Source organism: Coregonus clupeaformis, unplaced genomic scaffold, assembly GCF_020615455.1.
Source record: "Coregonus clupeaformis isolate EN_2021a unplaced genomic scaffold, ASM2061545v1 scaf0210, whole genome shotgun sequence".
NCBI lineage: Eukaryota > Metazoa > Chordata > Actinopteri > Salmoniformes > Salmonidae > Coregonus > Coregonus clupeaformis.
In genome coordinates this window covers 145,001-168,418 of record NW_025533665.1, presented here as the reverse complement: position 1 = coordinate 168,418, position 23,418 = coordinate 145,001, and the positions used below count along the sequence as shown (strand labels likewise).

General features: G+C 45.5%; 1 protein-coding gene across 1 annotated transcript in view; it reads right to left on the bottom strand.

Moving 5' to 3' along the window:
- Nucleotides 1–23,418, bottom strand: part of LOC121561393 (ribosomal protein S6 kinase alpha-6) — a 130,298-nt gene that overhangs the window by 84,013 nt on the left and 22,867 nt on the right. Inside the window, exons 6-9 of the mRNA XM_045214182.1 lie at nucleotides 22,235–22,341; nucleotides 15,899–15,936; nucleotides 15,646–15,788; nucleotides 9,245–9,315 (exon numbers count right to left, since the gene is read on the bottom strand). Of these exons, the coding sequence (XP_045070117.1) occupies nucleotides 9,245–9,315; nucleotides 15,646–15,788; nucleotides 15,899–15,936; nucleotides 22,235–22,341 (359 nt within the window). The remainder of the gene's footprint in view (nucleotides 1–9,244; nucleotides 9,316–15,645; nucleotides 15,789–15,898; nucleotides 15,937–22,234; nucleotides 22,342–23,418) is intronic.

The following is a 23,418-nucleotide window of genomic DNA, read 5'->3' as shown; positions in this document are numbered from 1 at the left end:
CTGGTCTAGAGTGGCTGCTATAGTCCGTAGTTCCATTAATCACCTGGTCTAGAGTGGCTGCTATAGTCCTGTAGTTCCATTAATCACCTGGTCTAGAGTGGCTGCTATAGTCCTGTAGTTCCATTAATCACCTGGTCTAGAGTGGCTGCTATAGTCCTGTAGTTCCATTAATCACCTGGTCTAGAGTGGCTGCTATAGTCCTGTAGTTCCATTAATCACCTGGTCTAGAGTGGCTGCTATAGTCCTGTAGTTCCATTAATCACCTGGTCTAGAGTGGCTGCTATAGTCCTGTAGTTCCATTAATCACCTGGTCTAGAGTGGCTGCTATAGTCCTGTAGTTCCATTAATCACCTGGTCTAGAGTGGCTGCTATAGCCCTGTAGTTCCATTAATCACCTGGTCTAGAGTGGCTGCTATAGTCCTGTAGTTCCATTAATCACCTGGTCTAGAATGGCTGCTATAGTCCTGTAGTTCCATTAATCACCTGGTCTAGAGTGGCTGCTATAGTCCTGTAGTTCCATTAATCACCTGGTCTAGAGTGGCTGCTATAGTCCTGTAGTTCCATTAATCACCTGGTCTAGAATGGCTGCTATAGTCCTGTAGTTCCATTAATCACCTGGTCTAGAGTGGCTGCTATAGTCCTGTAGTTCCATTAATCACCTGGTCTAGAGTGGCTGCTATAGTCCTGTAGTTCCATTAATCACCTGGTCTAGAGTGGCTGCTATAGTCCTGTAGTTCCATTAATCACCTGGTCTAGAGTGGCTGCTATCGTCCTGTAGTTCCATTAATCACCTGGTCTAGAGTGGCTGCTATAGTCCTGTAGTTCCATTAATCACCTGGTCTAGAGTGGCTGCTATAGTCCTGTAGTTCCATTAATCACCTGGTCTAGAGTGGCTGCTATAGCCCTGTAGTTCCATTAATCACCTGGTCTAGAGTGGCTGCTATAGTCCTGTAGTTCCATTAATCACCTGGTCTGGAGTGGCTGCTATAGTCCTGTAGTTCCATTAATCACCTGGTCTAGAGTGGCTGCTATATCCCTGTAGTTCCATTAATCACCTGGTCTAGAGTGGCTGCTATAGCCCTGTAGTTCCATTAATCACCTGGTCTAGAGTGGCTGCTATAGTCCTGTAGTTCCATTAATCACCTGGTCTAGAGTGGCTGCTATAGCCCTGTAGTTCCATTAATCACCTGGTCTAGAGTGGCTGCTATAGTCCTGTAGTTCCATTAATCACCTGGTCTGGAGTGGCTGCTATAGTCCTGTAGTTCCATTAATCACCTGGTCTAGACTGGCTGCTATATCCCTGTAGTTCCATTAATCACCTGGTCTAGAGTGGCTGCTATAGTCCTGTAGTTCCATTAATCACCTGGTCTAGAGTGGCTGCTATAGTCCCTGTAGTTCCATTAATCACCTGGTCTAGAGTGGCTGCTATAGTCCTGTAGTTCCATTAATCACCTGGTCTAGAGTGGCTGCTATAGTCCTGTAGTTCCATTAATCACCTGGTCTAGACTGGCTGCTATAGTCCCTGTAGTTCCATTAATCACCTGGTCTAGAGTGGCTGCTATAGTCCTGTAGTTCCATTAATCACCTGGTCTAGAGTGGCTGCTATAGTCCTGTAGTTCCATTAATCACCTGGTCTAGAGTGGCTGCTATAGTCCTGTAGTTCCATTAATCACCTGGTCTAGAGTGGCTGCTATAGTCCTGTAGTTCCATTAATCACCTGGTCTAGAGTGGCTGCTATAGCCCTGTAGTTCCATTAATCACCTGGTCTAGAGTGGCTGCTATAGTCCCTGTAGTTCCATTAATCACCTGGTCTAGAGTGGCTGCTATAGTCCTGTAGTTCCATTAATCACCTGGTCTAGAGTGGCTGCTATAGTCCTGTAGTTCCATTAATCACCTGGTCTAGAGTGGCTGCTATATCCCTGCAGTTCCATTAATCACCTGGTCTAGAGTGGCTGCTATAGCCCTGTAGTTCCATTAATCACCTGGTCTAGAGTGGCTGCTATAGCCCTGTAGTTCCATTAATCACCTGGTCTAGAGTGGCTGCTATAGTCCTGTAGTTCCATTAATCACCTGGTCTAGAGTGGCTGCTATATCCCTGTAGTTCCATTAATCACCTGGTCTAGAGTGGCTGCTATAGTCCCTGTAGTTCCATTAATCACCTGGTCTAGAGTGGCTGCTATAGTCCTGTAGTTCCATTAATCACCTGGTCTAGAGTGGCTGCTATATCCCTGTAGTTCCATTAATCACCTGGTCTAGAGTGGCTGCTATAGCCCTGTAGTTCCATTAATCACCTGGTCTAGAGTGGCTGCTAAAGCCCTGTAGTTCCATTAATCACCTGGTCTAGAGTGGCTGCTAAAGCCCTGTAGTTCCATTAATCACCTGGTCTAGAGTGGCTGCTATAGTCCTGTAGTTCCATTAATCACCTGGTCTAGAGTGGCTGCTATAGTCCTGTAGTTCCATTAATCACCTGGTCTAGAGTGGCTGCTATAGTCCTGTAGTTCCATTAATCACCTGGTCTAGAGTGGCTGCTATGTCCCTGTAGTTCCATTAATCACCTGGTCTAGAGTGGCTGCTATAGTCCTGTAGTTCCATTAATCACCTGGTCTAGAGTGGCTGCTATAGTCCTGTAGTTCCATTAATCACCTGGTCTAGGGCTGGCTGCTATAGTCCTGTAGTTCCATTAATCACCTGGTCTAGAGTGGCTGCTATAGCCCTGTAGTTCCATTAATCACCTGGTCTAGAGTGGCTGCTATAGTCCTGTAGTTCCATTAATCACCTGGTCTAGAGTGGCTGCTATAGTCCTGTAGTTCCATTAATCACCTGGTCTAGAGTGGCTGCTATAGTCCTGTAGTTCCATTAATCACCTGGTCTAGAGTGGCTGCTATAGTCCTGTAGTTCCATTAATCACCTGGTCTAGAGTGGTGCTATAGTCCTGTAGTTCCATTAATCACCTGGTCTAGAGTGGCTGCTATAGTCCTGTAGTTCCATTAATCACCTGGTCTAGAGTGGCTGCTATAGTCCTGTAGTTCCATTAATCACCTGGTCTAGAGTGGCTGCTATAGTCCTGTAGTTCCATTAATCGCCTGGTCTAGAGTGGCTGCTATCGTCCTGTAGTTCCATTAATCACCTGGTCTAGAGTGGTGCTATAGTCCTGTAGTTCCATTAATCACCTGGTCTAGAGTGGCTGCTATAGTCCTGTAGTTCCATTAATCACCTGGTCTAGAGTGGCTGCTATAGTCCTGTAGTTCCATTAATCACCTGGTCTAGAGTGGTGCTATAGTCCTGTAGTTCCACTAATCACCTGGTCTAGAGTGGCTGCTATAGTCCTGTAGTTCCATTAATCACCTGGTCTAGAGTGGCTGCTATAGTCCTGTAGTTCCATTAATCACCTGGTCTAGAGTGGCTGCTATAGTCCTGTAGTTCCATTAATCACCTGGTCTAGAGTGGTGCTATAGTCCTGTAGTTCCATTAATCACCTGGTCTAGAGTGGCTGCTATAGTCCTGTAGTTCCATTAATCACCTGGTCTAGAGTGGCTGCTATAGTCCTGTAGTTCCATTAATCACCTGGTCTAGAGTGGCTGCTATAGTCCTGTAGTTCCATTAATCACCTGGTCTAGAGTGGCTGCTATAGTCCTGTAGTTCCATTAATCACCTGGTCTAGAGTGGCTGCTATAGTCCTGTAGTTCCATTAATCACCTGGTCTAGAGTGGCTGCTATAGTCCTGTAGTTCCATTAATCACCTGGTCTAGAGTGGCTGCTATAGTCCTGTAGTTCCATTAATCACCTGGTCTAGAGTGGCTGCTATAGTCCTGTAGTTCCATTAATCACCTGGTCTAGAGTGGCTGCTATAATCCTGTAGTTCCATTAATCACCTGGTCTAGAGTGGTGCTATAGCCCTGTAGTTCCATTAATCACCTGGTCTACAGTGGCTGCTATATCCCTGTAGTTCCATTAATCACCTGGTCTAGAGTGGCTGCTATAGTCCTGTAGTTCCATTAATCACCTGGTCTAGAGTGGTTGCTATAGTCCTGTAGTTCCATTAATCACCTGGTCTAGAGTGGCTGCTATAGTCCTGTAGTTCCATTAATCACCTGGTCTAGAGTGGCTGCTATAGTCCTGTAGTTCCATTAATCACCTGGTCTAGAGTGGTTGCTATAGTCCTGTAGTTCCATTAATCACCTGGTCTAGAGTGGTTGCTATAGTCCTGTAGTTCCATTAATCACCTGGTCTAGAGTGGTTGCTATAGTCCTGTAGTTCCATTAATCACCTGGTCTAGAGTGGCTGCTATAGTCCTGTAGTTCCATTAATCACCTGGTCTAGAGTGGCTGCTATAGTCCTGTAGTTCCATTAATCACCTGGTCTAGAGTGGCTGCTATATCCCTGTAGTTCCATTAATCACCTGGTCTAGAGTGGTTGCTATAGTCCTGTAGTTCCATTAATCACCTGGTCTAGAGTGGCTGCTATAGTCCTGTAGTTCCATTAATCACCTGGTCTAGAGTGGCTGCTATAGTCCTGTAGTTCCATTAATCACCTGGTCTAGAGTGGCTGCTATAGCCCTGTAGTTCCATTAATCACCTGGTCTAGAGTGGCTGCTATAGTCCTGTAGTTCCATTAATCACCTGGTCTGGAGTGGCTGCTATAGTCCTGTAGTTCCATTAATCACCTGGTCTAGAGTGGCTGCTATATCCCTGTAGTTCCATTAATCACCTGGTCTAGAGTGGCTGCTATAGCCCTGTAGTTCCATTAATCACCTGGTCTAGAGTGGCTGCTATATCCCTGTAGTTCCATTAATCACCTGGTCTGGAGTGGCTGCTATAGTCCTGTAGTTCCATTAATCACCTGGTCTAGACTGGCTGCTATATCCCTGTAGTTCCATTAATCACCTGGTCTAGAGTGGCTGCTATAGTCCTGTAGTTCCATTAATCACCTGGTCTAGAGTGGCTGCTATAGTCCTGTAGTTCCATTAATCACCTGGTCTAGAGTGGCTGCTATAGTCCTGTAGTTCCATTAATCACCTGGTCTAGAGTGGCTGCTATAATCCTGTAGTTCCATTAATCACCTGGTCTAGAGTGGCTGCTATAGCCCTGTAGTTCCATTAATCACCTGGTCTAGAGTGGCTGCTATAGCCCTGTAGTTCCATTAATCACCTGGTCTAGAGTGGCTGCTATAGCCCTGTAGTTCCATTAATCACCTGGTCTAGAGTGGCTGCTATAGTCCTGTAGTTCCATTAATCACCTGGTCTAGAGTGGCTGCTATAGTCCTGTAGTTCCATTAATCACCTGGTCTAGAGTGGCTGCTATAGTCCTGTAGTTCCATTAATCACCTGGTCTAGAGTGGCTGCTATATCCCTGTAGTTCCATTAATCACCTGGTCTAGAGTGGCTGCTATAGCCCTGTAGTTCCATTAATCACCTGGTCTAGAGTGGCTGCTATAGCCCTGTAGTTCCATTAATCACCTGGTCTAGAGTGGCTGCTATAGTCCTGTAGTTCCATTAATCACCTGGTCTAGAGTGGCTGCTATATCCCTGTAGTTCCATTAATCACCTGGTCTAGAGTGGCTGCTATAGTCCTGTAGTTCCATTAATCACCTGGTCTAGAGTGGCTGCTATAGTCCTGTAGTTCCATTAATCACCTGGTCTAGAGTGGCTGCTATATCCCTGTAGTTCCATTAATCACCTGGTCTAGAGTGGCTGCTATAGCCCTGTAGTTCCATTAATCACCTGGTCTAGAGTGGCTGCTAAAGTCCTGTAGTTCCATTAATCACCTGGTCTAGAGTGGCTGCTATAGTCCTGTAGTTCCATTAATCACCTGGTCTAGAGTGGCTGCTATAGTCCTGTAGTTCCATTAATCACCTGGTCTAGAGTGGCTGCTATAGTCCTGTAGTTCCATTAATCACCTGGTCTAGAGTGGCTGCTATATCCCTGTAGTTCCATTAATCACCTGGTCTAGAGTGGCTGCTATAGTCCTGTAGTTCCATTAATCACCTGGTCTAGAGTGGCTGCTATAGTCCTGTAGTTCCATTAATCACCTGGTCTAGAGTGGCTGCTATAGCCCTGTAGTTCCATTAATCACCTGGTCTAGAGTGGCTGCTATAGTCCTGTAGTTCCATTAATCACCTGGTCTAGAGTGGCTGCTATAGTCCTGTAGTTCCATTAATCACCTGGTCTAGAGTGGCTGCTATAGTCCTGTAGTTCCATTAATCACCTGGTCTAGAGTGGCTGCTATAGTCCTGTAGTTCCATTAATCACCTGGTCTAGAGTGGTGCTATAGTCCTGTAGTTCCATTAATCACCTGGTCTAGAGTGGCTGCTATAGTCCTGTAGTTCCATTAATCACCTGGTCTAGAGTGGCTGCTATAGTCCTGTAGTTCCATTAATCACCTGGTCTAGAGTGGCTGCTATAGTCCTGTAGTTCCATTAATCACCTGGTCTAGAGTGGCTGCTATCGTCCTGTAGTTCCATTAATCACCTGGTCTAGAGTGGTGCTATAGTCCTGTAGTTCCATTAATCACCTGGTCTAGAGTGGCTGCTATAGTCCTGTAGTTCCATTAATCACCTGGTCTAGAGTGGTGCTATAGTCCTGTAGTTCCATTAATCACCTGGTCTAGAGTGGCTGCTATAGTCCTGTAGTTCCATTAATCACCTGGTCTAGAGTGGCTGCTATAGTCCTGTAGTTCCATTAATCACCTGGTCTAGAGTGGCTGCTATAGTCCTGTAGTTCCATTAATCACCTGGTCTAGAGTGGCTGCTATAGTCCTGTAGTTCCATTAATCACCTGGTCTAGAGTGGTGCTATAGTCCTGTAGTTCCATTAATCACCTGGTCTAGAGTGGCTGCTATAGTCCTGTAGTTCCATTAATCACCTGGTCTAGAGTGGCTGCTATAGTCCTGTAGTTCCATTAATCACCTGGTCTAGAGTGGCTGCTATAGTCCTGTAGTTCCATTAATCACCTGGTCTAGAGTGGCTGCTATAGTCCTGTAGTTCCATTAATCACCTGGTCTAGAGTGGCTGCTAAAATCCTGTAGTTCCATTAATCACCTGGTTTAGTGGCTGCTATAGTCCTGTAGTTCCATTAATCACCTGGTCTAGAGTGGCTGCTATAGCCCTGTAGTTCCATTAATCACCTGGTCTAGAGTGGCTGCTAAAGTCCTGTAGTTCCATTAATCACCTGGTCTAGAGTGGCTGCTATAGTCCTGTAGTTCCATTAATCACCTGGTCTAGAGTGGCTGCTATAGTCCTGTAGTTCCATTAATCACCTGGTCTAGAGTGGTGCTATAGTCCTGTAGTTCCATTAATCACCTGGTCTAGAGTGGCTGCTATAGTCCTGTAGTTCCATTAATCACCTGGTCTAGAGTGGCTGCTATAGTCCTGTAGTTCCATTAATCACCTGGTCTAGAGTGGCTGCTATAGTCCTGTAGTTCCATTAATCACCTGGTCTAGAGTGGCTGCTATCGTCCTGTAGTTCCATTAATCACCTGGTCTAGAGTGGTGCTATAGTCCTGTAGTTCCATTAATCACCTGGTCTAGAGTGGCTGCTATAGTCCTGTAGTTCCATTAATCACCTGGTCTAGAGTGGCTGCTATAGTCCTGTAGTTCCATTAATCACCTGGTCTAGAGTGGTGCTATAGTCCTGTAGTTCCATTAATCACCTGGTCTAGAGTGGCTGCTATAGTCCTGTAGTTCCATTAATCACCTGGTCTAGAGTGGCTGCTATAGTCCTGTAGTTCCATTAATCACCTGGTCTAGAGTGGCTGCTATAGTCCTGTAGTTCCATTAATCACCTGGTCTAGAGTGGTGCTATAGTCCTGTAGTTCCATTAATCACCTGGTCTAGAGTGGCTGCTATAGTCCTGTAGTTCCATTAATCACCTGGTCTAGAGTGGCTGCTATAGTCCTGTAGTTCCATTAATCACCTGGTCTAGAGTGGCTGCTATAGTCCTGTAGTTCCATTAATCACCTGGTCTAGAGTGGCTGCTATAGTCCTGTAGTTCCATTAATCACCTGGTCTAGAGTGGCTGCTAAAATCCTGTAGTTCCATTAATCACCTGGTTTAGTGGCTGCTATAGTCCTGTAGTTCCATTAATCACCTGGTCTAGAGTGGCTGCTATAGCCCTGTAGTTCCATTAATCACCTGGTCTAGAGTGGCTGCTAAAGTCCTGTAGTTCCATTAATCACCTGGTCTAGAGTGGCTGCTATAGTCCTGTAGTTCCATTAATCACCTGGTCTAGAGTGGCTGCTATAGCCCTGTAGTTCCATTAATCACCTGGTCTAGAGTGGCTGCTATAGTCCTGTAGTTCCATTAATCACCTGGTCTAGAGTGGCTGCTATAGTCCTGTAGTTCCATTAATCACCTGGTCTAGAGTGGCTGCTATAGCCCTGTAGTTCCATTAATCACCTGGTCTAGAGTGGCTGCTATAGTCCTGTAGTTCCATTAATAACCTGGTCTAGAGTGGCTGCTATATCCCTGTAGTTCCATTAATCACCTGGTCTAGAGTGGCTGCTATAGCCCTGTAGTTCCATTAATCACCTGGTCTAGAGTGGCTGCTAAAGTCCTGTAGTTCCATTAATCACCTGGTCTAGAGTGGCTGCTATAGTCCTGTAGTTCCATTAATCACCTGGTCTAGAGTGGCTGCTATAGTCCTGTAGTTCCATTAATCACCTGGTCTAGAGTGGCTGCTATAGTCCTGTAGTTCCATTAATCACCTGGTCTGGATAACCCACAATTGCTGATGCTCCAAATACTCAACTAGTCTCAAGAAGGCCAGTTTTATTGCTTCTTTAAATCAGCACAACAGTTTTCAGCTGTGCTAACATAATTGCAAAAGGGCTTTCTAATGATCAATTAGCTTATTAAAATGATAAACTTGGATTAGCAAACACAACGTGCCATTGGAACACAGGACTGATGGTTGCTGATAATGGGCCTCTGTACGCCTATGTAGATATTTGATTAAAAATGAGCCGTTTCCAGCTACAATAACCATTTACAACATTAACAATGTCTACACTGTATTTCTGATCAATTTGATGTTATTTTAATGGACAAAAAAATAGCTTTTCTTTCGAAAACAAGGACATTTCTAAATGACCCCAAACTTTTGAACGGTAGTGTATACTGTAATGTATTTTTCGTTATGTGTCCGACCCCAGTAAGACTAGCTGTCCCCATTGGCGTCGGCTAAAGGGGATCCTGATGAATAAACTCAAATAACAGTACCTATGTTGTAGAACGAGTGTGGTTGACTTACTTGAGGATCATGTTCATGGTCTCATTGCGGTCGTTGCCCTGGAATGGTAACGTTCCGGTCAGCATCTCAAACTATAACATAGAGGAGAGACAGACATTAGGTTGGGGTTATAGATACAGGTTAGATACAGGTAGAGACATTAGGTTGGGGTTATAGATACAGGTTAGATACAGGTAGAGACATTAGGTTGGGGTTCTAGGTACAGGTTAGATACAGGTAGAGACATTAGGTTGGGGTTATAGATACAGGTTAGATACAGGTAGAGACATTAGGTTGGGGTTAGAGATACAGGTTAGATACAGGTAGAGACATTAGGTTGGGGTTATAGATACAGGTTAGATACAGGTAGAGACATTAGGTTGGGGTTCTAGGTACAGGTTAGGTACAGGTAGAGACATTAGGTTGGGGTTATAGATACAGGTTAGATACAGGTAGAGACATTAGGTTGGGGTTATAGATACAGGTAGAGACATTAGGTTGGGGTTATAGATACAGGTTAGATACAGGTAGAGACATTAGGTTGGGGTTATAGATACAGGTTAGATACAGGTAGAGACATTAGGTTGGGGTTATAGATACAGGTTAGATACAGGTAGAGACATTAGGTTGGGGTTCTAGATACAGGTTAGATACAGGTAGAGACATTAGGTTGGGGTTATAGATACAGGTTAGATACAGGTAGAGACATTAGGTTGGGGTTATAGGTACAGGTAGAGACATTAGGTTGGGGTTATAGATACAGGTTAGATACAGGTAGAGACATTAGGTTGGGGTTATAGATACAGGTTAGATACAGGTAGAGACATTAGGTTGGGGTTATAGATACAGGTTAGATACAGGTAGAGACATTAGGTTGGGGTTATAGATACAGGTAGAGACATTAGGTTGGGGTTATAGATACAGGTTAGATACAGGTAGAGACATTAGGTTGGGGTTATAGATACAGGTTAGATACAGGTAGAGACATTAGGTTGGGGTTATAGATACAGGTTAGATACAGGTAGAGACATTAGGTTGGGGTTATAGATACAGGTTAGATACAGGTAGAGACATTAGGTTGGGGTTATAGATACAGGTTAGATACAGGTAGAGATATTAGGTTGGGGTTATAGATACAGGTTAGATACAGGTAGAGACATTAGGTTGGGGTTATAGATACAGGTTAGATACAGGTAGAGACATTAGGTTGGGGTTCTAGGTACAGGTTAGATACAGGTAGAGACATTAGGTTGGGGTTATAGATACAGGTTAGATACAGGTAGAGACATTAGGTTGGGGTTATAGATACAGGTTAGATACAGGTAGAGACATTAGGTTGGGGTTATAGATACAGGTTAGATACAGGTAGAGACATTAGGTTGGGGTTATAGATACAGGTAGAGATGTAAATACAGGTTAGATACAGGTAGAGACATTAGGTTGGGGTTATAGATACAGGTTAGATACAGGTAGAGACATTAGGTTGGGGTTATAGGTACAGGTAGAGACATTAGGTTGGGGTTATAGATACAGGTTAGATACAGGTAGAGACATTAGGTTGGGGTTATAGATACAGGTAGAGACATTAGGTTGGGGTTATAGATACAGGTTAGATACAGGTAGAGACATTAGGTTGGGGTTATAGATACAGGTTAGATACAGGTAGAGACATTAGGTTGGGGTTATAGATACAGGTAGAGACATTAGGTTGGGGTTATAGATACAGGTTAGATACAGGTAGAGACATTAGGTTGGGGTTATAGATACAGGTTAGATACAGGTAGAGACATTAGGTTGGGGTTATAGATACAGGTTAGATACAGGTAGAGACATTAGGTTGGGGTTATAGATACAGGTAGAGACATTAGGTTGGGGTTATAGATACAGGTTAGATACAGGTAGAGACATTAGGTTGGGGTTATAGATACAGGTTAGATACAGGTAGAGACATTAGGTTGGGGTTATAGGTACAGGTTAGATACAGGTAGAGACATTAGGTTGGGGTTATAGATACAGGTTAGATACAGGTAGAGACATTAGGTTGGGGTTATAGATACAGGTAGAGACATTAGGTTAGGGTTATAGATACAGGTAGAGACATTAGGTTGGGGTTATAGGTACAGGTTAGATACAGGTAGAGACATTAGGTTGGGGTTCTAGGTACAGGTTAGATACAGGTAGAGACATTAGGTTGGGGTTATAGGTACAGGTTAGATACAGGTAGAGACATTAGGTTGGGGTTATAGATACAGGTTAGATACAGGTAGAGACATTAGGTTGGGGTTATAGATACAGGTTAGATACAGGTAGAGACATTAGGTAGGGGTTATAGATACAGGTAGAGACATTAGGTTGGGGTTATAGATACAGGTTAGATACAGGTAGAGACATTAGGTTGGGGTTATAGGTACAGGTTAGATACAGGTAGAGACATTTGGTTGGGGTTATAGATACAGGTAGAGACATTAGGTTGGGGTTATAGGTACAGGTTAGATACAGGTAGAGACATTTGGTTGGGGTTATAGGTACAGGTTAGATACAGGTAGAGACATTAGGTTGGGGTTATAGATACAGGTTAGATACAGGTAGAGACATTAGGTTGGGGTTATAGATACAGGTTAGATACAGGTAGAGACATTAGGTTGGGGTTATAGATACAGGTTAGATACAGGTAGAGACATTAGGTTGGGGTTATAGATACAGGATAGATACAGGTAGAGACATTAGGTTGGGGTTATAGATACAGGTAGAGACATTAGGTAGGGGTTATAGATACAGGTTAGATACAGGTAGAGACATTAGGTTGGGGTTATAGATACAGGTTAGATACAGGTAGAGACATTAGGTTGGGGTTATAGATACAGGTTAGATACAGGTAGAGACATTAGGTTGGGGTTATAGATACAGGTTAGATACAGGTAGAGACATTAGGTTGGGGTTATAGATGCAGGTAGAGACATTAGGTAGGGGTTATAGATACAGGTTAGATACAGGTAGAGACATTAGGTTGGGGTTATAGATACAGGTTAGATACAGGTAGAGACATTAGGTTGGGGTTATAGATACAGGATAGATACAGGTAGAGACATTAGGTTGGGGTTATAGATACAGGTTAGATACAGGTAGAGACATTAGGTTGGGGTTATAGGTACAGGTTAGATACAGGTAGAGACATTAGGTTGGGGTTATAGATACAGGTTAGATACAGGTAGAGACATTAGGTTGGGGTTATAGATACAGGTAGAGACATTAGGTTAGGGTTATAGATACAGGTAGAGACATTAGGTTGGGGTTCTAGGTACAGGTTAGATACAGGTAGAGACATTAGGTTGGGGTTATAGATACAGGTTAGATACAGGTAGAGACATTAGGTTGGGGTTATAGATACAGGTTAGATACAGGTAGAGACATTAGGTTGGGGTTCTAGGTACAGGTTAGATACAGGTAGAGACATTAGGTTGGGGTTCTAGGTACAGGTTAGATACAGGTAGAGACATTAGGTTGGGGTTATAGATACAGGTTAGATACAGGTAGAGACATTAGGTTGGGGTTCTAGGTACAGGTTAGATACAGGTAGAGACATTAGGTTGGGGTTATAGGTACAGGTTAGATACAGGTAGAGACATTAGGTTGGGGTTATAGATACAGGTTAGATACAGGTAGAGACATTAGGTTGGGGTTATAGATACAGGTTAGATACAGGTAGAGACATTAGGTAGGGGTTATAGATACAGGTAGAGACATTAGGTAGGGGTTAAAGATACGGGTTAGATACAGGTAGAGACATTAGGTTGGGGTTATAGATACAGGTTAGATACAGGTAGAGACATTAGGTTGGGGTTATAGATACAGGTTAGATACAGGTAGAGACATTAGGTTGGGGTTATAGATGCAGGTAGAGACATTAGGTTGGGGTTATAGGTACAGGTTAGATACAGGTAGAGACATTAGGTTGGGGTTATAGATACAGGATAGATACAGGTAGAGACATTAGGTAGGGGTTATAGATACAGGTTAGATACAGGTAGAGACATTAGGTTGGGGTTATAGATACAGGTTAGATACAGGTAGAGACATTAGGTTGGGGTTATAGATACAGGTTAGATACAGGTAGAGATATTAGGTTGGGGTTATAGATACAGGTTAGATACAGGTAGAGACATTAGGTTGGGGTTATAGATACAGGTTAGATACAGGTAGAGACATTAGGTTGGGGTTATAGGTACAGGTTAGATACAGGTAGAGACATTAGGTTGGGGTTATAGATACAGGTTAGATACAGGTAGAGACATTAGGTTGGGGTTATAGATACAGGTTAGATACAGGTAGAGACATTAGGTTGGGGTTATAGATACAGGTTAGATACAGGTAGAGACATTAGGTTGGGGTTATAGATACAGGTTAGATACAGGTAGAGATATTAGGTTGGGGTTATAGATACAGGTTAGATACAGGTAGAGACATTAGGTTGGGGTTATAGATACAGGTTAGATACAGGTAGAGACATTAGGTTGGGGTTATAGATACAGGTAGAGACATTAGGTTGGGGTTATAGATACAGGTAGAGACATTATGTTGGGGTTATAGATACAGGTTAGATACAGGTAGAGACATTAGGTTGGGGTTATAGATACAGGTTAGATACAGGTAGAGACATTAGGTTGGGGTTATAGATACAGGTTAGATACAGGTAGAGACATTAGGTTGGGGTTATAGATACAGGATAGATATAGGTAGAGACATTAGGTTGGGGTTATAGATACAGGTTAGATACAGGTAGAGACATTAGGTTGGGGTTATAGATACAGGTTAGATACAGGTAGAGACATTAGGTTGGGGTTATAGATACAGGATAGATACAGGTAGAGACATTAGGTTGGGGTTATAGATACAGGTTAGATACAGGTAGAGACATTAGGTTGGGGTTATAGATACAGGTTAGATACAGGTAGAGACATTAGGTTGGGGTTATAGATACAGGTTAGATACAGGTAGAGACATTAGGTTGGGGTTATAGATACAGGTTAGATACAGGTAGAGACATTAGGTTGGGGTTATAGGTACAGGTTAGATACAGGTAGAGACATTAGGTTGGGGTTATAGATACAGGTTAGATACAGGTAGAGACATTAGGTTGGGGTTATAGGTACAGGTTAGATACAGGTAGAGACATTAGGTTGGGGTTATAGATACAGGATAGATATAGGTAGAGACATTAGGTTGGGGTTATAGATACAGGTAGAGACATTAGGTTGGGGTTATAGATACAGGTTAGATACAGGTAGAGACATTAGGTTGGGGTTATAGATACAGGTTAGATACAGGTAGAGACATTAGGTTGGGGTTATAGATACAGGATAGATACAGGTAGAGACATTAGGTTGGGGTTATAGATACAGGTTAGATACAGGTAGAGACATTAGGTTGGGGTTATAGGTACAGGTTAGATACAGGTAGAGACATTAGGTTGGGGTTATAGATACAGGTAGATACATTAGGTTGGGGTTATAGATACAGGTTAGATATAGGTAGAGACATTAGGTTGGGGTTATAGATACAGGTTAGATACAGGTAGAGACATTAGGTTGGGGTTATAGATACAGGTTAGATACAGGTAGAGACATTAGGTTGGGGTTATAGATACAGGTTAGATACAGGTAGAGACATTAGGTTGGGGTTATAGATACAGGATAGATACAGGTAGAGACATTAGGTTGGGGTTATAGATACAGGATAGATATAGGTAGAGACATTAGGTTGGGGTTATAGATACAGGATAGATACAGGTAGAGACATTAGGTTGGGGTTATAGATACAGGTAGAGACATTAGGTTGGGGTTATAGATACAGGTTAGATATAGGTAGAGACATTAGGTTGGGGTTATAGATACAGGATAGATACAGGTAGAGACATTAGGTTGGGGTTATAGATACAGGTTAGATATAGGTAGAGACATTAGGTTGGGGTTATAGATACAGGTTAGATACAGGTAGAGACATTAGGTTGGGGTTATAGATACAGGTTAGATACAGGTAGAGACATTAGGTTGGGGTTATAGATACAGGTAGAGACATTAGGTAGGGGTTATAGATACAGGTAGAGACATTAGGTTGGGGTTATAGATACAGGTTAGATACAGGTAGAGACATTAGGTTGGGGTTATAGATACAGGTTAGATACAGGTAGAGACATTAGGTTGGGGTTATAGATACAGGATAGATACAGGTAGAGACATTAGGTTGGGGTTATAGATACAGGTTAGATACAGGTAGAGACATTAGGTTGGGGTTATAGATACAGGTTAGATACAGGTAGAGACATTAGGTTGGGGTTATAGATACAGGATAGATACAGGTAGAGACATTAGGTTGGGGTTATAGATACAGGTTAGATATAGGTGGGGTAGTGTGTGTGTGTTTACCATGAGTACTCCTAGACTCCACCAGTCAGCACTCTGGTTGTGTCCTCTTCTGTTGACGACCTCAGGAGCCATGTACTCCACCGTCCCACAGAATGAATAGGCCTTTTTATCAACATCCACTGACTCCTTACTCAGCCCAAAGTCTGAAACACACGTCACACACATTACACAACCACTTTTTTTTATCCCACTTAAACAAACATCCTCTCCTGAAGCACCACAGCACACAGCCCAGACAGAGAGAAGGTCATACCTGTTAACTTGATGTGGCCAGCTTCATCTAATAAAATGCTGAAAACAGAGAACAACATTAGTAAGTATAGTAGAGAAACCCACAAACACAGAGCTTCCTACAGTAACAACATCATCAACTACAGGACAATTCTAAAGAAGATAGCAACACCCCAACCACCCTAACCCATCACTAGCAACACCCTAACCTATCACTAGCAACACCCCAACACCCCTAACCCATCACTAGCAACACCCTAACCTATCACTAGCAACACCCCAACACCCCTAACCCATCACTAGCAACATCCCTAACCCAATCACTAGCAACACCCTAACCACCCCTAACCCATCACTAGCAACACCCCAACCATCCCTAACCCATCACTAGCAACACCCCAAACACATCACTAGCAACACCCTAACCACCCCTAACCCATCACTAGCAACACCCCAACCACCCTAACCCATCACTAGCAACACCCCAACCACCCTAACCCATCACTAGCAACACCCCAACCCCCCTAACCCATCACTAGCAACACCCTAACCACCCCTAACCCATCACTAGCAACACCCTAACCTATCACTAGCAACACCCCAACACTCCTAACCCATCACTAGCAACACCCCTAACCCATCACTAGCAACACCCCTAACCACCCCTAACCCATCACTAGCAACACCCCAACCATCCCTAACCCATCACTAGCAACACCCCAAACACATCACTAGCAACACCCCAACCACCCTAACCCATCACTAGCAACACCCCAACCACCCCTAACCCATCACTAGCAACACCCCAACCACCCTAACCCATCACTAGCAACACCCCATAACCCATCACTAGCAACACCCAACACCCCAACCACACATCACTAGCAACACCCCAACCACACTAACCCATCACTAGCAACACCCTAACCCATCACTAGCAACACCCAAACCACCCTAACCCATCACTAGCAACACCCTAACCCATCACTAGCAACACCCCAACCACCCTAACCCATCACTAGCAACACCCTAACCCATCACTAGCAACACCCCAACACCCCAAACACATCACTAGCAACACCCCAACCACCCTAACCCATCACTAGCAACACCCCAAACACATCACTAGCAACACCCCAACCACCCTAACCCATCACTAGCAACACCCTAACCTATCACTAGCAACACCCCAACACCCCTAACCCATCACTAGCAACACCCCTAACCCATCACTAGCAACACCCTAACCACCCCTAACCCATCACTAGCAACACCCCAACCACCCCTAACCCATCACTAGCAACACCCCAAACACATCACTAGCAACACCCTAACCACCCCTAACCCATCACTAGCAACACCCCAACCACCCTAACCCATCACTAGCAACTCCCCAACCACCCTAACCCATCACTAGCAACACCCCAACCACCCTAACCCATCACTAGCAACACCCCAACCACCCTAACCCATCACTAGCAACACCCCAAACACCCTAACCCATCACTAGCAACACCCTAACCCATCACTAGCAACACCCCAACACCCCAAACACATCACTAGCAACACCCCAACCACACTAACCCATCACTAGCAACACCCTAACCCATCACTAGCAACACCCCAACCACCCTAACCCATCACTAGCAACACCCTAACCCATCACTAGCAACACCCCAACCACCCTAACCCATCACTAGCAACACCCTAACCCATCACTAGCAACACCCCAACACCCCAAACACATCACTAGCAACACCCCAACCCATCACTAGCAACACCCCAACACCCCAAACACATCACTAGCAACACCCCAACCACCCTAACCCATCACTAGCAACACCCCAACCCATCACTAGCAACACCCCAACCCATCACTAGCAACACCCTAACCCATCACTAGCAACACCCTAACCCATCACTAGCAACACCGCAACACCCCAAACACATCACTAGCAACACCCCAACCACCCTAACCCATCACTAGCAACACCCTAACCACCCCTAACCCATCACTAGCAACACCCCAACCACCCCTAACCCATCACTAGCAACACCCCAACCACCCTAACCCATCACTAGCAACACCCCTAACCCATCACTAGCAACACCCCAACCACCCTAACCCATCACTAGCAACACCCTAACCACCCTAACCCATCACTAGCAACACCCCAACCACCCCTAACCCATCACTAGCAACACCCTAACCACCCCTATCCCATCACTAGCAACACCCTAACCTATCACTAGCAACACCCCAACACCCCTAACCCATCACTAGCAACACCCCAACCACCCTAACCCTTCACTAGCAACACCCCAACACCCCTAACCCATCACTAGCAACACCCCAACCACCCCTAACCCATCACTAGCAACACCCCAACACCCCAACCCATCACTAGCAACACCCCAACACCCCAACCCATCACTAGCAACACCCCAACCACCCTAACCCATCACTTGAAACACCCTAACCACCCCTAACCCATCACTAGCAACACCCCAACACCCCAACACATCCCTAGCAACACCCCAACCACCCCTAACCCATCACTAGCAACACCCCAACCACCCTAACCCATCACTAGCAACACCCCCAAACACATCACTAGCAACACCCCTAACCACCCCAACCCATCACTAGCAACACCCCAACCACCCTAACCCATCACTAGCAACACCCCAACCACCCCTAACCCATCACTAGCAACACCCCAACACCCCTAACCCATCACTAGCAACACCCCAACCACCCTAACCCATCACTAGCAACACCCCAACCACATCACTAGCAACACCCCAACCCATCACTAGCAACACCCCAACCACATCACTAGCAACACCCCTAACACATCACTAGCAACACCCCAACACCCCAAACACATCACTAGCAACACCCTAACCCATCACTAGCAACACCCCAACCACCCTAACCCATCACTAGCAACACCCCAACCACCCTAACCCATCACTAGCAACACGCCAACCACCCCAAACACATCACTAGCAACACGCCAACCACCCTAACCCATCACTAGCAACACCCTAACCCATCACTAGCAACACCCCAACACCCCTAACCCATCACTAGCAACACCCCAACCACCCTAACACATCACTAGCAACACCCCAACCACCCTAACCCATCACTAGCAACACCCCTAACCCATCACTAGCAACACCCCTAACCCATCACTAGCAACACCCCTAACCCATCACTAGCAACACCCCAACCACCCTAACCCATCACTAGCAACACCCCAACCACCCTAACCCATCACTAGCAACACCCCAACATTCACTAGCAACACCCCAACCACAACACTAGCAACACCCCAACCCATCACTAGCAACACCCTTAACCACCGTAACCCATCACTAGCAACACCCCAACCACCCTAACCCATCACTAGCAACACCCCAACACCCTAACCCATCACTAGCAACACCCCAACCACATCACTAGCAACACCCCAACCACATCACTAGCAACACCCCTAACACATCACTAGCAACACCCCTAACACATCACTAGCAACACCCCAACACCCCTAACACATCACTAGCAACACCCCAACACCCTAACCCATCACTAGCAACACCCCAACCACCCTAACCCATCACTAGCAACACCCCAACCACCCTAACCCATCACTAGCAACACCCTAACCACCCTAACCCATCACTAGCAACACCCCAACCACCCTAACCCATCACTAGCAACACCCCAACCACCCCAACCCATCACTAGCAACACCCCAAACACATCACTAGCAACACCCCAACACCCCTAACCCATCACTAGCAACACCCCAACCCTAGCCACCCCAACCCATCACTAGCAACACCCCAACACCCCTAACCACATCACTAGCAACACCCCAACCCATCACTAGCAACACCCCAACCCATCACTAGCAACACCCCAACACCCTAACCACATCACTAGCAACACCCCAACACCCCTAACCACATCACTAGCAACACCCCAACACATCACTAGCAACACCCTAACCCATCACTAGCAACACCCCAACACCCTCACCCATCACTAGCAACACCCCAACACATCACTAGCAACACCCCAACACATCACTAGCAACACCCCAACACCCTAACCCATCACTAGCAACCACCCTAACCCATCACTAGCAACACCCCAACACCCTAACCCATCACTAGCAACACCCCAACACCCCAAACACATCACTAGCAACACCCCAACACCCTAACCCATCACTAGCAACACCCCACCCTAACCCATCACTAGCAACCACCCTAACCCATCACTAGCAACACCCCAACACCCCAAACACATCACTAGCAACACTCCAACACCCTAACCCATCACTAGCAACCACCCTAACCCATCACTAGCAACCACCCCTAACACATCACTAGCAACACCCCAACCACCCTAACCCATCACTAGCAACACCCCAACCACCCTAACCCATAATATAATAATAATAATAATTACAGTCATGCGTGCATAATTTTTTTTGTGTATGGGTGGTCCCGGGGATCGAACCCACTACCTTGGCGTTACAAGCGCCGTGCTCTACCAGCTGAGCTACAGAGGACCACGCAACACCCCAACCACCCTAACCCATCACTAGCAACACCCCAACACCCCTAACCCATCACTAGCAACACCCCAACCACCCTAACCCATCACTAGCAACACCCCTAACCACCCCTAACCCATCACTAGCAACACCCCAACCACCCTAACCCATCACTAGCAACACCCCAAACACATCACTAGCAACACCCCAACACCCTAACCCAACACTAGCAACACCCCTAACCCATCACTAGCAACACCCCAACACCCCTAACCCATCACTAGCAACACCCCAAACACATCACTAGCAACACCCCAAACACATCACTAGCAACACCCCAACACATCACTAGCAACACCCCAAACCAAATCACTAGCAACACCCCAACACCCCTAACCCATCACTAGCAACACCCTAACCCAACCACTAGCAACACCCTAACCCATTACTAGCAACACCCTAACCCATCACTAGCAACACCCTAACCCAACCACTAGCAACACCCTAACCCATCACTAGCAACACCCTAACCCAACCACTAGCAACACCCTAACCCATCACTAGCAACACCCTAACCCATCACTAGCAACACCCCAAACACCCCAACCCAACACAAGCAACACCCCAACCACCCTAACCCATAACTAGCAACACCCCAACCCAATACTAGCAACACCCCAACCCATCACTAGCAACACCCTAATCCATCACTAGCAACACCCCAACCCATCACTAGCAACACCCCAACCACCCTAACCCATCACTAGCAACACCATAACCCAATCAATAACAACCAAAATACCCTAACCCAACCACTAGCAACACCCTAACCCATCACCAGCAACACCCCAAACACCCTGATCCATCACTAGCAACACCCCAAATACCCTAAACCACTACTAGCAACACCCCAACCATATAGATTAGAGTTTACATCACTAGAGGCAGAAAGGGGGGGTTAGGGGTCAGAGGTTAGGGTACATATGTCTCTGTAAACTATGCCCAGGTGGTGGTGTAGGGGTTAGGGGTCAGAGGTTAGGGTACATATGTCTCTGTAAACTATGCCCAGGTGGTGGTGTAGGGGTTAGGGGTCAGAGGTTAAGATACATATATGTCTCTGTAAACTATGCCCAGGTGGTGGTGTAGGGGTTAGGGGTCAGAGGTTAGGGTACATATGTCTCTGTAAACTATGCCCAGGTGGTGGTGTAGGGGTTAGGGGTCAGAGGTTAGGGTACATATGTCTCTGTAAACTATGCCCAGGTGGTGGTTTAGGGGTTAGGGTTAGGGTACATATGTCTCTGTAAACTATGCCCAGGTGGTGGTGTAGGGGTTAGGGGTCAGAGGTTAGGGTACATATGTCTCTGTGAACTATGCCCAGGTGGTGGTTTAGGGGTTAGGGGTTAGGGTACATATGTCTCTGTAAACTATGCCCAGGTGGTGGTGTAGGGGTTAGGGGTCAGAGGTTAGGGTACATATGTCTCTGTAAACTATGCCCAGGTGGTGGTGTAGGGGTTAGGGGTCAGAGGTTAGGGTACATATGTCTCTGTAAACTATGCCCAGGTGGTGGTTTAGGGGTTAGGGGTTAGGGTACATATGTCTCTGTAAACTATGCCCAGGTGGTGGTGTAGGGGTTAGGGGTCAGAGGTTAGGGTACATATGTCTCTGTGAACTATGCCCAGGTGGTGGTGTAGGGGTTAGGGGTCAGAGGTTAGGGTACATATGTCTCTGTAAACTATGCCCAGGTGGTGGTGTAGGGGTTAGGGGTCAGAGGTTAGGGTACATACTTCTCTGGTTTGAGGTCTCTGTAAACTATGCCCAGATGGTGCAGGTGGTCGAGGGCCAGAGCCAGCTCTGCTAGGTAGAATTTGACATCTTCCTCTGTAAACATAACCTAGTGAGAACTGGACACATTTACTGTCTGTTCTGGCCTCGAAGGGAAGGGTCACAGGCAACACAACTCATTATACAACATTATAACATCATATTACTAAATACAGTTAACAGAGCTACACATAAAACAATATTATATACATTATATTAACTTAATAATACTATTTACACATTTAAATACACATAAATATTATTTATCATTATACATGCAGTGGTCAGTTTATTAGGTACACCACCCCGTTCATGATAATGGTTTGCTCCTACAGACTGAGTCACGTGGCTTGCTATATACAGTGGGGAAAAAAGTATTTAGTCAGCCACCAATTGTGCAAGTTCTCCCACTTAAAAAGATGAGAGAGGCCTGTCATTTTCATCATAGGTACACGTCAACTATGACAGACAAATTGAGAGAAAAAAATCCAGAAAATCACATTGTAGGATTTTTTATGAATTTATTTGCAAATTATGGTGGAAAATAAGTATTTGGTCACCTACAAACAAGCAAGATTTCTGGCTCTCACAGACCTGTAACTTATTCTTTAAGAGGCTCCTCTGTCCTCCACTCGTTACCTGTATTAATGGCACCTGTTTGAACTTGTTATCAGTATAAAAGACACCTGTCCACAACCTCAAACAGTCACACTCCAAACTCCACTATGGTCAAGACCAAAGAGCTGTCAAAGGACACCAGAAACAAAATTGTAGACCTGCACCAGGCTGGGAAGACTGAATCTGCAATAGGTAAGCAGCTTGGTTTGAAGAAATCAACTGTGGGAGCAATTATTAGGAAATGGAAGACATACAAGACCACTGATAATCTCCCTCGATCTGGGGCTCCACGCAAGATCTCACCCCCGTGGGGTCAAAATGATCACAAGAACGGTGAGCAAAAATCCCAGAACCACACGGGGGGACCTAGTGAATGACCTGCAGAGAGCTGGGACCAAAGTAACAAAGCCTACCATCAGTAACACACTACGCCGCCAGGGACTCAAATCCTGCATTGCCAGACGTGTCCCCCTGCTTAAGCCAGTACATGTCCAGGCCCGTGTGAAGTTTGCTAGAGTGCATTTGGATG